Below are 13,327 nucleotides of genomic sequence, written 5' to 3'. Positions count from 1 at the left end.
TAGGAATACCTTACTGTGTGCTGTCCCATTCTGGACCTAAAATGGCTGTTTTGCAGGGGATGTTGTTGCCTGGTGACCAAAAGTGCATCTCCTAGGCCGCAGAGGGATGTGAACATTCAGAAATTGATTTGTTCCTGTTGCTCTTGAGAAGACCCGTAAAACAGATTAAGCCAGCACATAATCATCTATGCATTCTCCTTGCTGGCATGCTTAAACTTGATATTGAAGACAGGCCTGTGATTTTGAGCTACTTACCAACCAGGCAAGGGAAAAAACAGAGTAATACCTCATGTGCTGCTGCCCACAGAATATGAAAGCAGACCAAGCCTCAGCTACTGTGAGACTGCAAGACACCCTTGCTTCAATTAAGTCTGTGTTGTACATCTAGCCTGTTCCGGTGCAACCTCCCAGTTGCTATCAGGCTCTCTTTCTTTCATTAGAATCAAGTAGTTAATTAGCCCCAGCCTGTCCTCTCTCCTTCTCTCTTTCCCTTTAACGCAGCAGTAATGATGTCTAATTACCAGCAGCAGTGGATTACAGCACCATCAGGAGCAAATCTCTCTGGCTGACAGCAAAGCTGAGCAGCAAATCTTAAAGCTTCAAGGAGAGAATAATTCCTAACAAAGTATTTGAATATTTGCTTATTTTTGACCAGCTTGTGACTGTAGCGTCCAACTTTTAAATTGATCCATCCTGTTACTACAGAGGGAGCGCTCATGCTGCCAGCAGTGATTAATTTTAAATTGAAATTACTTTTACCTATGGTGAGATCAAGTGATGGACAAGAAGGGGAAGAGGATGAGGGAGAGATTCACGGTTTGGGGATCTGTTACTGTTTGTGGCTGTCTTTGTGGACTAGACAGGCTCAAATGTATGGTATAACAAGGTGGGGGGGGAGAACCAAACAAAACAGTGGGAATGTTTATTAATGGTCATAAATAAATAAACTCTTAAATAATGAGTAAGAGTTAAAGAAATGAGCAAATGGGTTTTTAATGCTTACCAACAATTACTGTCTGATGAAAATCCTGTCTTTCCCTCTGTACCTTATCGTTCCTGGCTGTCTGAAACCCTCAGCCTCTTGAAGTCAATAGAAGCTTTGCTACTGGCTTTCTCTGGGCCAGGGGCTGCATCCCTGTTCTGTCAAAACGATTGTTTCTGAGCCTTCAGTGTCTGGCAGGCGCTGCCTCTGCCCTGCCAATAGCTCATACAAACCATCGCCTCCCTACAGGTCTACTTAAATACTCCTCTGCCTTTTGTGATGGGATAGTGACACCAGATTGATGGCTTTAGGAAGGGGGCAGTATTTGTTCCTCAGAGCTGAACGTTGTATGAGAGTGCTGAGTATCACCTTTTCTTATTTATGTTGGACAACAGATTTACATTGGCCAGCAGGAGGAAATTTTACCTACATGCAAGACCTTTTCTGCAAGGGTTTATATGTCATTGTTCAAGTAATGTACAGATATTCAGGAATTGCTTACAGATAGGTCATGCTAACTTTCCTTTCTTGATTTCATTAGCAGGCATCCTTATTTTATCAGGATGCCTGCTTTGTTGCTTAAGCTGTCTAAAGATAGTTACTTCTATATGAATACATATATAGGGACATACAGAGACATTCTCATTTGAGGGTATGATTCCCCCAAATGAACAAAGGTAAGATCAGCAAGGCACCCAACCTCTGACTGAAATCTCTGAAGGAAAAAAGAATGAGAAAAAAAATTACTATCTGCCCTGAAAATAAAATAGAAGAGGGGATGCAAGGTGGGACTCTAGGCTTTCCACAGCCTGGCAAAGGTGAGAGAAAATAGACAAGCTAATCATCACCGAGCCTTTTGTTTCAGAGGCCCAGAGCAGCACTTAATTTTGAAATTCCATCATGTAAAATTAAGGTTAGCCTTTTTATTTAGTAGCGTAGTCAATGTAATTTTAAAAAATACTGAATTTGGTTACAGTTTTGAACTTGCAGTGAAAAGGATAGTCTTAGGAATAAACCATCTTGCCTACTGGCTCTCCAAAATTATTATTTTAGTAAGCAGAAGATATATTAAAAAATACCAACCTAAGTGGAGACTTCTGCTCTAGACACGTCTTTGTTATAGACTGTATTTACAGTACCCTGTGGGGTCAGAGATTAGCAATCGGTCATCTAATGGTAGAACAGAAATCTGCCAAACAACCTGAATCTATAGGCAGACCTAGAACGCTTTGGTGAATAAAAACCATAGAGAGGGAACAAACTCTGTCCAGAGCTTCTCTTTCACTTTCAATCTTCATATTTGTAAACTCTTTAATAATTTCCCACCTTTGCCTCCTCACAGCCGTGACGGCGCTGATGACAAGGGGGCAAATGCAAGGCGGCCTCTGGGAATGCCCAGGTTGGTGACTTCAGCGAGGCAGAGAGAGGCAGATTTCCCTGGCAGCCTACGTCACAGCCCAGCCCAGAATACTTTCCAAGAAGCCCCCTTTGCTGCGCCACCCAGCAACCCTCCCGTTAGGTCAGAATAAACCGCCACTCCAAAAAAAAGAGAGAGAGAGAGAGAGAGAGAATATCGCTCATCCAAGCCAAATGCCCAGGCAAGAATATTTTTAATTGCCGGCTTTCCTTTCTCAGCTCCCCCTCCCCACCCGCCCCACGCACAGACAAAAGAAGCTTAGCTTGCGTGACCCAGAGCATCAGAAGTAAGAATAATGATACATTAAGAGAGTTCAATAGGCAAAACCTACTTGCAGCCAACAGTCCCCATCTTCTTAAATAGGAAAATCTGTCGCTTCTGCCACCACCAAGCATAATAGCTCTCCCGCTGTCAGACCTGCGCCCAGCTCTGCGGCTCCCGCGCCTGCCGGGGGATGCCACGCTACCCTGGCGCATCAGATCGAGTTTTAAGCCTTACGGCTGCGAGACTCGCGCACCCCCAGAAAGAGTAACAAAATACAGCCTTCCTTCGGTCATGCGGAACCCTTGCTCCCTTTGTTGAGCATCCTCTCTCCCCGCCGCCGTGGCTGTCGCAGCCGGCGCTTCGCAGCCAGCCAGGCATATTCGTGCCGCTCGGCGGCTCAAGGGCTGCGGGCTAAGAATTAAAAAAAAAAAAAAAAACAACAACAAAAAAAACCCCCAACAAACCAAACCACCACCAATCCTAAAAAAACAGAATTAAATAATATTAAAAAAAAAGGGGGGGGGGTGGGGGGGAGAAGCCAACGATATCCCGGGGAAACCCCCCCCAAATCACCGACCGGCGCCGCGCTTGGCTGTGCGCCAGGCAGGCTACCCCCGTGCGCATCGATCAGCCCCGCCGGCGGCGGGGGGCCGCTGCCCGGGGCCCCGGGGCCCGGCACAATGGCCGGAGCGGCGGCGGCGGCGGGACAATAGCCCACCCCACACCCGCCGCGGCGGCCCGGGGGGCACGGGGAGACCGGGAGGACGAGAAGCAGAACGATACCGACCCGGCAGGGCGTGTTGTGCGCACGATCGCTTTAAATAAAAGGACCCACAAAGACCTCGGCGGTGTATAATGTGACAGGCAAACGCAACATGGTGATGATGACTTGGGGGAAGAGGGAGGAAGGAGCCAACTGTGGCTGCGGCTCCCCCTGTGCCTCTCGCTCCCGGAGCGGGCTGCAGCGGCCGACATAGAACAAGGAAGACAATTCTCTACTAACCGTGGTTTTGACTGGCACGTACAGCACTTGCTTCCCTCCTCCAGCACCACCACTGACCTCGTCCGAGTTGCCGAGCTGGAAGCCTTTAGATTTGACCCAGAATTTGAATTTGGCATTATCCGTGGAGCTCGACTCGGAGCCGTTCAGGAGCTGGACGATCCGGTCGTATTTTTTACGGGTCACCGTCTTGGTTTTTCCTGAGTCCCCGTAAGTCCTGAGACACCAGTCTTGAAACTGGCGGTACATGTCCCGGTCGCTGCTCTCCATAATCTCCTAGTACACACACGCACACATGCACACGCCGGGGCGCACACACGCACACACACACGCACACACACAGACACGCACACGCCGCCCCGCAGCGGGCCGGGGTGCGGGGCCGGGCCGCCCCGCCGCACTTTGCACCTGTTCACCCAGCGCTCATGAAAAATGCATCCACCTCCGAGCCGGAGCGAAGGAGGTCCCGGTGCAGGCAGATCCCAGCGGATTTTTTTGTTGTTGTTGTGGTGGTTGTTGGTGGTGGTGGTTCGGGGGGGGGGGGGGGGGGGGGCCGGGAGGGGGATGGGTGAGGGGGGGCAGCAATCAGTTGAATAGTGTGGCAATGTTCTCCTTCATTATTATTATTTTTTTTCCACAGGAGGCAAAACGGGTCTGGTGGAGTCTCCTCTTATCCTTCCACTACGTGATCAGTCTTTTTAATAATTGTGCAAGGCAGGACTATCCCACTGGCTCCAGCAGCGCCTTACTCGGCGAGGGTTCGGGTGGATAAATAATTAAAATCCTATCCCTCGGCTTAGCGAAGAGAAAAGAAAATATTGACTCGGATCCTTCTTCTTTTCCGTACATCAGCTGCACCCGAATTCACCCTGGATAGTACAGGTGAAGGCAAGAAAAAGAAAAAAAAAAAAAAAGGTGGGGGGAAGAAGAAAAAAAAGCCCACCCTCCTCCGCCCCGGCAGCTCTCGGCTGCCTTCTGGCAAGGCTTTCTGTCTGTCCTGGCGGGCTGTGCCTCTCCCTAAAGCCGCCTCGCCGCGCAGGATGGAGGAAGCACTGAAGGGCAAACTGGTCTCTTTGCTCCCCCTTTATTCCAGGGCTGGGCGGCTTTGCTTTAGGTATCCCCGCTCCGGGCATGAAGGTACTGGAAAGAAAGAAAGTTCTTACCTGCCATTTTCTAAGCCTAATACATCCGATCAGCGTTTTAAGTACGTATTTTTAAATTAAAAAAAAAATAAATAATGGTCTGTGAGCATTTCACTTCCTCATATTCAGTCCCACTGAATTTCAGATGCCCTTTTAGGAATTTTCCTCTATTTACTTGGCAATCCCAGCAGATGGAGGAGGAAAAAAAAAAAAAAAAAGAAAAAAATACCACCAACCAACACCAAAACCAAACCAGGTATTTACGAGATAGGCTCGGATATTGGACCAGAGGAGAGAGAGATCAGTCCCAGGAGGATGTTGGTAAAGGAAAGGAGGCGGCTCTCGGTTGTTCTGCCAGTGTGATGATGGTGCTCACACATGTAGGACTGCTCGGGTGCGGGGGTATCCTTTGGTCTCTGGGCTAAACTGGCTACAAGGCATTCAAGTAAGTTTGCGTGCGGATGCTGAGCAAAACCCCTTTTTTTAAAGGGGGGAGAAGAAGAAGAAGAAGGCAATCTTCATTTCTTGCCCCCTCCCTTTGCCACAGTTTCAGCTCACGCCGGAGATTTCCGCGCTCTCCCCGGTGTCCCCCGCCGCGCCAAGCAGGACACCCCCTCCGCGGGGGGAAGGCGCCGCGGCGGCGCTCCCTCTCGTCGCCTCTCCGCGGCCGCGCCCGCCCACGCCTCCGCCATCCAGCGCCCGGCTCCGCGCCCCCGCCCGCAGCCGGCACCTCCGCGGCTGGGGCACGCGTCCCACCCGGGCCCGGCGGCGGGTTCCGTGCCGGGGGCCGCGCGCCGCCCTGCCGCTCTGCTCCGCTCCGCTGCGCCGCTCCCCGCGCCGCGCTGCGCTCCGCTCCGCGGCGGGCTGGCGGCGGCGGCGCACCGGGCCGGGCCCAGCGCCGCTCCGCGCCCCCCCCCGCGCCCTGATTGGCCGCCGGGACAAAAGTTTCTGTGGCGACGGCGGCGCGGCGCGGTGACGGGCAGCGCTGTCCCATGTCGGGATGGCGCGCGCGGCGCCCCCGCCTCCGCGGGCGCGGCTGTGCGCGGGGGCCGGCGCGGAGCCGGGCGCGGGCCGTGGGGGGGGCGCGGGGGGAGAGGCGAGGGCAGCGTTTCCATGGCGATGTCGCCGGGCGCAGCACCCCCCCCCCCTCTCGCGCGCCGACGGAGGGAGCGGATCAGCTGACACACCATTAGCTTAGGACCTAATTATTGCTTATTGGAGCAAGAAACGCGCGCAGGGCCGCGGCGGGGGGCTGGCGGCCTCCGCGCCCCCGGCGGAAACCCCCGCGCACCGCTCCCCCCCTCCCCGGCCGCCGGCCCGCGCACGCCGCAGCCGCCGGCGGAGCGGGGGCGGAGCGGCGGCACCGCGCACTTTGCGCCGCACCGGCCGGCGGGGCCGCGGGGTCCCTGCGCGGTCCCTGCCGCGACACGTGGCCGCCGCCGGGCCGGGCTTTCCGTTGGAAACGGGCAGCGGAGCCCCTCCGCGGCGGCTGCCTCCCCCGCGGCCCGGCCCCCGCCCGGCGGCGCGGAGGGGCCGCGCTTCCCCCCGCCGGCGCTCCCCGCATCTCCCGTCGCCTCCGGGACCCTCCGCGCAGCCCGGCTCGGCGGAGCGCCGTGCGGCCCGGCGGGCGGGGGTCTCGGCCGGCGGCGGTGCATCCCGGGCGGCGGCGGGCACCGCGCCGCGCTCCCCGGTAGCCAGCGGCCGCCCCGCGGCTCGGCGCTGGCCGTGCGGCTGCGGGGTGCGGGAGGAGGCCGAGCGCCTGCGGACCCCAGGCCCCTGCCCTGCCTCCGCAGCTGCGCGGACGCCAAGCGGGGCGCGGGGTCCCCGCAGAAGCCCTGCCGGTCCTGGCTTTCCAGCCGCTGGGGCCTGCAAGGAGCCGGCGCGGAGGCAGCCGTGGGTTCTCCTGCCCACGCTCGGGCAGCGGCCAGCACCCTCCGCCTTCACCACCTTCCCCCCCGCGGGAAGAGGCCGCCGGGGGCTGCGGCACCCGCAAAGCTGTTCACGCCGAGCCTGGATTTCCAGTGGAGAAGGGGAAAGGTGCTGGGCGAGGGGCACAGGCCCTCCCTCACACGCCCCAGCCCGACCAGGCTGCTCCGCCGGGCCCGCCCCGCCGCGGGCACCTCACCCCGGCCTCCATCCCCCGCCCGGAGCGCACCATCGCCGCTCCGCGCCGCTCCGCTCGCCCTCCCCCCGGCCGTGTGGCTGCCCTTCTGTTTTGTGTCTAGAAACACCGACGCAGACACAGGCGAAGCCAGGAGAAGACTTGTTTAAAAGCAGCGCGCCGAAGGATGTTTGTGTTGCCAAAACCTTTCCTGGCATCTGTAAAATCTGAGAGGACAAGCTGGCACAATGGGTGGAGAAAAGGAGGGCTGAAGAGATAACCCGAGGAGGCCCGAGACTTTTTGTTGGCCGCAGGGCCCGTAAATTATCTTGGCAGCCCCATTTTAGTGTTGGAGGAGCACAGGACTCCCGTCCATCACAGGATCTGGAGGAGAGGCAGTAACAAAGGAACTGCTGTGCAGGAGGGAAACGAGGGGAACTTTGCTGAACCCTCACCCAGCAGGCTTTGTAAGATGTAACATCACTTTAACATGCCATTATATCTACATTTAGAAAGAGGGTCATAACATAGATTGGGCTGCACTGCTAAACATTTCTGTCAGATAATTGTTCTCAAACCAGCCTCCCGCTGAGGGTCTCAGTAACTTCTGTATCACACTGATACCGTGCTCTGCCTGAATCCAAAGTAAGCTCACAAAGCAAGGAGGGGAGAGGAAGACGTGACGCAGCCAGGAGTGGTGATCCAGACAGTTATAGCATGGATGAGCAAAATGCTTGAAATAAGCAGGAGTGCTTTAGTATATCAAAATAATTCCGTATCCAGGAGTAGCGCTTTGGATCATGTAAAGAGCCATATGCCTTCTCAGCAGAGACAGATTCCTAAATTCAGTCGAGTTTGGACCATGCCTTAAAAAAACCAGAAATATCCGTTATTTTTTTCAAACTGTTTAATGGCAGGAGAGAGAACAAACAAAAGCAGATGAAAACCAACTGTGGTGTGGAGTGGGAATGGGGAGTAGAAACTAGTGCAATATTTAACTCAGCTGGATTTGTTTCTTTGTTTTACAGTTAGGAATTTTGATTCACGTCAGTGAGAGGTATGGATGTTTTCTTACTGCTTCCATTAGTCCCTTGGCCAGAAGTCCTAGGAGCATCCTGGAACCCCACCATGCCAGGCAATAGGTCAGCACAGGACACAAAACCAATGCTTACTGTAAAGAATTGGTGGTGTAAATAAGGTCAATTGCATGGTACATGACTTCACTTTTATATAAATACACATTGTATAATATATTTGCATAACCTATACTCATTACATATGTTCTCATATATATATATATATATGGACATAGTAATTCCAACAGAATTTACGTGATGGGTTTAGAATGCAGATTTTTAATCTCCAATTTTTTTAATCACCTGAGACCCTGAAATTAGTACTGTAAGATTATATTTAAAGAAGGAAAATTACACGAGGTTTGGGTCACCGTTCTGTTTTTTTGGTATCAGAATTAACAGCGTTTTATAACACAGACTGGAATCTCCATCCAACGAAAAGGGCTTGCACAGACCCTCCTTCTGTCAAGACTTCCAGTGACACCCCATTACTCAGATGCACTTGAAGAAACTCCCTTAGCATCCTTGGGGAGAGGGGCTGTGTCAGTCCTTCAATGCCGTGGAGTGAGACTCTTCTATGTTCTGCAGAACTCGCTTGCCTTTGTCAGAAAATGAAAGTTTCTACCCTCTGGTTTGGAGACAGCCTTCCTATGGCAAATCTGTGCCTTGCTGGATTGTTTGCTCTGCAGCCAGCCCGAAACGATACAACACCAACAGATGTGTGAACTTTTCCATTCAGTATAACGAAGTGTTAGTTGCAAAACAGAGTTTTGGCGATTTAAATTGCTTCATGTGCACCAGGCTGTGAAAGAGGTTTAAAATAAATCATGAATAAGTTATAAATATTGTATTTTTGGAATTATCAGCTCTAACAAGTCCACTGGCAATAGAAAGTGAAGACTTGGGCAGAATGGGGCCTGATGTCTCTCATTAGAATTACCAGTGTTTCTAGATGAAATTATGCACTGTGGTGACATAGCACTGAGTCCATAGAAGAAGCTGAGAAGACACTTCCAAGTTTTTAAAACTTGCTGAAAAAAAGAGGCAGCTTTTGGCTGAAACCTATCATCCAAATTCTACCAGAGAGGAGTGTTTAAAAAATGTGCACCGTATTTCAGCGCAGTGCTTGATATGGAGTTATTGGATGATTAAGGGTAGCTTTTGAGGGTAAGAATTTTATGTCTCTTGGCTTTTTTGTTCACCAACATAGCTAGAAAAATTATTTGACGCTTCTAACTGGCCATGTCTGTGAGTTATGATGGAAGGTCCTCTTTCTGTGCAAACTGAAAATCATCCTTACCAAACTGAGTGAAGACATGCTGCGGGATAAAGAAATTACAACTACAAATTATTTACTTTAAACTGTGTACCTGCTAGCACTTTCCCTCTCTTCTGGAGAGAATTTCAGTGGAAGTCTGTTGTGTCCTTTACAGCCCAGTGATGGCAGCAACAATGAGCACAGCCAGCCCTAACGCCTGTAGAAGCAGAAGTTGGTGCTCATGCACTGCGTGGGCTTGTCTGTGCTGTCTTCCTTTCGTTTCAGGTACATGAAAAAATCCCCTGAGCAGCTGGATAATCAGTCACCTCATTACATTCGGGGAGGTAGGACTTGGCTGTGACACAGCTTCCATGAGTAGAAAATAGTCACTGTTCCACCTACTAATATTACTGGCAAAGAACCACTCTAGAAAGTTGTTCTTAAGGATGAATCCAAGGTGTTTGCTGCTTAGAAGATCAGAAACTAGAGAGGTGGATAGTTGGTGGTACTAATGTATGAAAAATGCAAGCAAATGAATGTTCCTGGGTTTTGATTTATCTTCTGAGCTATCATGAAGCAAAGCCTGAACTATTAATTGTTGTTCAAGATAAAGGTTTCCTACTAATTCTCTGCTGTTTCCAGTTTCCTGCGAATTCTTTATTGTTTCCAATTAAAATATTCTCCTCTATTTTTTGCAGTAGGTTTTGGTCAGTTACTGCTGAGTTTGGAAAGTTAGAGGAGGTAGACCAAGGCAATGACTTGGAGATGGATTATAAGAACGTACTAGATTGCTAAATCTTGGGGGGAAAGAGGCTGTATGTTCCTGGGTTTATAAAGGAACAAGAGAAGGGTACCATAATTCTGGTTAGGATCTTTTCACATAGAGTGATGTTGATGATGCTGATGAGAATAATATCGGGATATGTTCCATCTTTGCCTTGTAACGATCTTGTTAGGAGACATTTGGAATCTCTTATGGAAAATACTCAAACTCACTTTCCCTTACTGCAGTTTGAAAAATTCAGACTCTGCTTCATTCTACAAAGCTGCTTTGCTTTAAGTAGCAGTTCTGCAAAGCATAACTTCACATATTTCTTTTACTTTATGCTTTATTACTGAGAATATTTGCATGGAAACAAGATCTTTGTTTAAAAGTTCCTGCTTCTTATTCATCACAGCTCGTTGGGTTGGAAGCAATTACAGTACCCTCTACGGAAGGCTCCGATCCCTTCAGAGCAGGAAAATATAAGCAGTAATAGACAAACTTTTAAGAATGTAGGCTATTGTTTTCATGCAAATTTCCTCATTTCCTTAGTAATGAAGAAAGGAAAAGGGAGTAAATATGTGACATAGTGGGGGAAAAAAAAGAATGTTTCAAATGTGTTAAGGTTTGTATATGGGCATCAAACATTTTTTAATGTTATAATGGTGCCTTACATTCAACTTTGCTTGCTTTTATCCTAAAGGAGAAGGTGTGCACAAAGGATTTTTTTTTGTAGGATTTTTTATTCCTTCTATTTGTAATGTGTCTTTCTCAGCTACAGCAACATTAATATAAACCAGCTACTGGAGTATCACCCAGTGTGTTGTCTAAACCAAGCCAGGACTAATAAGGCAGTGCTGAAAATGCTAGCAACCTATCTCTGATAGCATTCTCAACCTTGTTGCCATGGAGGAAGATGTGATAACTGGAAATTTTCCCAGAAAGTTCCAGGTATGACTCTACAGCCATCATGTCAGGCATTACCAGACAAAGCCAACAGTGGAACAGCTGGCATTGTCCTCCTTACAACAGGAGGAAGTTGTAGAGGAAGAAAAAAAGAATTACTTGGTCTGAAATATTCAGCAAAATACAACATTAATCCCTTCCTGGTGTAAAATACCATCCAAATTTTACTTTTGCATCAGCAGCATGGGGTCCTCCTGCCACTTCACAACGTTAAAGAGATAGCTAGCTGAAGACCAAAACAGAAGAAATGGGTGTCACCTCTCATTGCAGATATTCCTTCCTTCACTATTTTATGGATTTCAGCTCCTTAACCTAATTGATCTTGCTTCACAGGTGAAATTTGCTTAAAGTACTTCCCAAATTCTTGCCACTGTTGTTTTACTATAAGCTAGCCATGCTCTTTAAATGAAAATACTGTGCACATTTTGTGTTTATATGTGTAGGGTCCCAGAACGGTCACTAAAATATACCCTTTCAGAAACTGATGTTACTGGTAGCTTTTGACTTGGTAACATTTATGTGCTGTTTCAATGTCCTGAATAAAGTTATCATCAAAACACCGAGTCAGTACCATTAGCATCAACTTTAAGCAGCAGAACAATATAAATAGTATCTGCCTGCATGTGACTTTCCCCTGCTCCCCAAATGCAGCTTATCTATTGCACACTCCTTACGCTTGTCTCTCTGTTCCTGTTAAACTACTGAATAAATTCTACTCAGTATAACCCCATTCCAAACAACAACAAAAAAGATCATTATTTTTAAAAAGTGAACATAACTGAACTGATTAAATAAAACAAATTCTCAGAACAACTGGGGATTTACAAATAGAAGTGGGGTGCAGATCTCCATGAATTTATGGCAAGTAAAATTGGTTCAGACCCAAGTGGGTTTGGTTTGGTTTGGTTTGGTTTGGTTTGGTTTGGTTTGGTTTGGTTTGGTTTGGAGGGTTCTACTGGTTGTTTGGGTTGGTTGGTTTGTTTGTTGGTCTGCTACTCTGTGTGTGCTCTGCCTGACTGGGTTACCCCTCATCCCTCAGGAGTCAGGAGAGGACCTCTGACTAAGGATGGTCCTGCCATGTGTAGGGCAGTGGAGCATTGCCACAAATCAATTAGGTAGAGGATTTTGAGGCATAACGTGTAGAAAACGCCCAGCATAGGGACTCGGACATAGTTGTCATTGTGTCCTGCAGGTCTCCCGCCTTAGCAATGCAGGCCTGGAGCAGACCTTCTGACAGGTCCCACTTACTGTAAGTACAGTGTAACAGTTAGTCAAGGATAGTCTACAAAACACCTGTTCTGTATTTCCCCCACTCTCCAGGGCTCTCCCAATCCTTTATGTCAATCTGGAAACATTCAGAAAGAAAAGAAAATTCACAATAGTTTGCAACAACAGGGAAATAGTTGTGGCACTCTGATTTCTAACCAGCTGTGCCCTACCACAAGCAGTGCAGCAAGGAGGCACTAAGTGTGAAAGATGACAGCACTCAGGAATTAAATGAGGTATGAGCCCAGGTCTGCCCCTTTGTGCTCTGTCTCTGGAGATCTGCCAGAATCACGGCATTTATCTATACCAAAACCTTGCGGGTTGTTTGCTGTTAGAAGCAGGTTTATTTAGACCTCAGCATGCCTGTGTGTTTCCTTAATCCCACATTCCTGTTACTCAGAACAAAAGCGACAATTAGAGTCTTATGATGGTGAAGTTTAAGATGGAGCCATACATCACTGTGACCACTCTGCCCACGCACCCTCTTGACACTGCCCCTCACTCTCAGCTGGGGTGTGGATAGAGAGGTGGAGATAGAGCACAAGGCAGCAAAAATGCCTGCTTTGTTTCAGGAAGGACTTCTTTTAAGCAGTGGCATTTCTCCAGCTGCTGTCCCCAACTGTTTAGTGACCACGTTCCAGGATATAAAGCAATGCAAAAGTGGCTTTAAGAAAAGTGATCCTGGTACCTTAACTTTTGGATGCTTACAAATCTCCAAGGTACCTCTGAGGCACGTCCATTGCTGCTAAAGCCTGAGGGATTCACCTGAACCAGCATGTTTGCTGATATAATTTTGGTTTCTCTCTTCCAAGAAGGAAAAGACCATCTGAAAAAAACAGCCCATTAGATAATGCTGGAAGGCTCTGAAACACAAAAAAATGCTTAGTGAGGAACCTCGGTAGTGACAGCAGTACGCCTGAAAGGTGAAGGATTGCATGAATATTTGTATTTATGACCACTAGCTTATAGAGAACAATGCTGCCTTAGCAAAGTCCTCACTTTGTTTAACGCATACAGAACTTTGCAGCATTAAGCTCTGTATATTTTCATACATTTTGGATTGAACTTTGCATAATGGTTCTTACGAAAGAA

The 13,327-nt window shown here is 49.1% G+C and overlaps 1 protein-coding gene across 4 annotated transcripts in view; it reads right to left on the bottom strand.

Moving 5' to 3' along the window:
* Positions 1 to 4,192, bottom strand: part of NOL4 (nucleolar protein 4) — a 201,388-nt gene extending 197,196 nt beyond the window's left edge. For 2 of the 4 annotated variants that reach the window (XM_055705990.1, XM_055705992.1), the window contains exon 1: positions 3,667 to 4,192. In XM_055705990.1, the coding sequence (XP_055561965.1) occupies positions 3,667 to 3,933 (267 nt within the window). In that variant the 5' untranslated portion in view covers positions 3,934 to 4,192. Of the gene's footprint in view, positions 1 to 2,730; positions 3,022 to 3,666 lie in introns of those variants that run through there. The other 2 variants (XM_055705991.1, XM_055705993.1) reach the window with 2 other exon arrangements.
* Between the last annotated feature and the right edge of the window lie 9,135 nt (positions 4,193 to 13,327).

This window comes from Falco cherrug, chromosome 3 (assembly GCF_023634085.1).
Source record: "Falco cherrug isolate bFalChe1 chromosome 3, bFalChe1.pri, whole genome shotgun sequence".
NCBI lineage: Eukaryota > Metazoa > Chordata > Aves > Falconiformes > Falconidae > Falco > Falco cherrug.
Note: the sequence above shows the minus strand (reverse complement) of the source record. Positions and strands in the feature narration are given on the sequence as shown.